The sequence below is a fragment of the Euprymna scolopes genome, chromosome 1, assembly GCF_053919585.1.
Source record: "Euprymna scolopes isolate OS-2025 chromosome 1, ASM5391958v1, whole genome shotgun sequence".
Classification (NCBI taxonomy): Eukaryota; Metazoa; Mollusca; class Cephalopoda; order Sepiida; family Sepiolidae; genus Euprymna; species Euprymna scolopes.
The window spans coordinates 51,199,522-51,200,451 of record NC_136482.1 but is presented as its reverse complement, the minus strand read 5'-3'; the positions used below and the strand labels follow the sequence as shown (position 1 = coordinate 51,200,451).

At 44.4% G+C, this 930-nt stretch overlaps 1 protein-coding gene across 1 annotated transcript; it reads right to left on the bottom strand.

Moving 5' to 3' along the window:
- Positions 1–284: 284 nt before the first annotated feature.
- On the bottom strand, positions 285–650 carry LOC145280199 (uncharacterized). Its single transcript, XM_080131975.1, has one exon. The coding sequence runs from the start codon at positions 648–650 to the stop codon at positions 285–287; it is 366 nt and encodes a 121-aa protein (XP_079988101.1).
- Positions 651–930: the final 280 nt, after the last annotated feature.

The following is a 930-nucleotide window of genomic DNA, read 5'->3' as shown; positions in this document are numbered from 1 at the left end:
TTCAAATGTCTCTTGAACACGTCTTTATAGCACAGTTTCGATGCGCCTAGGGGTCGTGCACCTTCTTTGAGCTCACCAAAGAAAACTGCTGTTGGTAGTCTATTGTCTTACATGCGCGTGACATTTCCTGGCTATCTCAGTTGGTTTGTTTCGATTATTTCTTCAGAACTAGGCATTTTAGCCTTTTCTAGTACTTCAAAATTCGATACATGGTCTTTCTAAAAGATACCCATTAGATGACGGAGGTGCCTTTGTTGTACCAAGTTTAATCTCTTGAAGTTGCGTCAGTAGAGAGTCCAGGTTTCTGAGCTGTACAGGAGCGATCGTAGGACACTAGCTCTGTACACTTTCATCTTGGTCTTTAATATGATACCTCCCTGATTCCACAGACAGTCTTTCAATGTTCCGAAGGCTGTTGCAGCAGCTTGGATCCGTTTTGACAGTTCTTCATGGATTTTTCTAGTGTTCGTAATGGTACTGCCCAGGTAGGTGAACTGTTCCACCTCCACCAGTGGAGTGCCATTCAGGAGTACTTCTCTGGTTGTCTTTGTGTCACGGGTGTCTTGAATCAAAATTTCAGTCTTCTTGATGTTGATTGTCAGTCCAAATTTCTTGGATGCCTCGGCAAATTCTACCACTAAATCTTGCATTGCTTGGGGATTGTGGGTCACAAGTGCTGAATCATCAGCAAAGAGTAGTTCCTTGATCACTAATTCATGTGTCCTGGTTTTTGTCTCTCAAGCATCTGAGGTTGAAAATGTCACCGTCACTTCTGGTTCGGATGTAGAGATCACCGAGTTCTTCAGGCATGCTTTTCAGGACAGCAGCAAGGAAGATTGTAAACAGAGTTGGCGCGACGACACAACCTTGTTTGACACCGTGTCCAACGCTAAAGGAGTCTGAGCATCCGTCACCCCTACAAACGCAAGC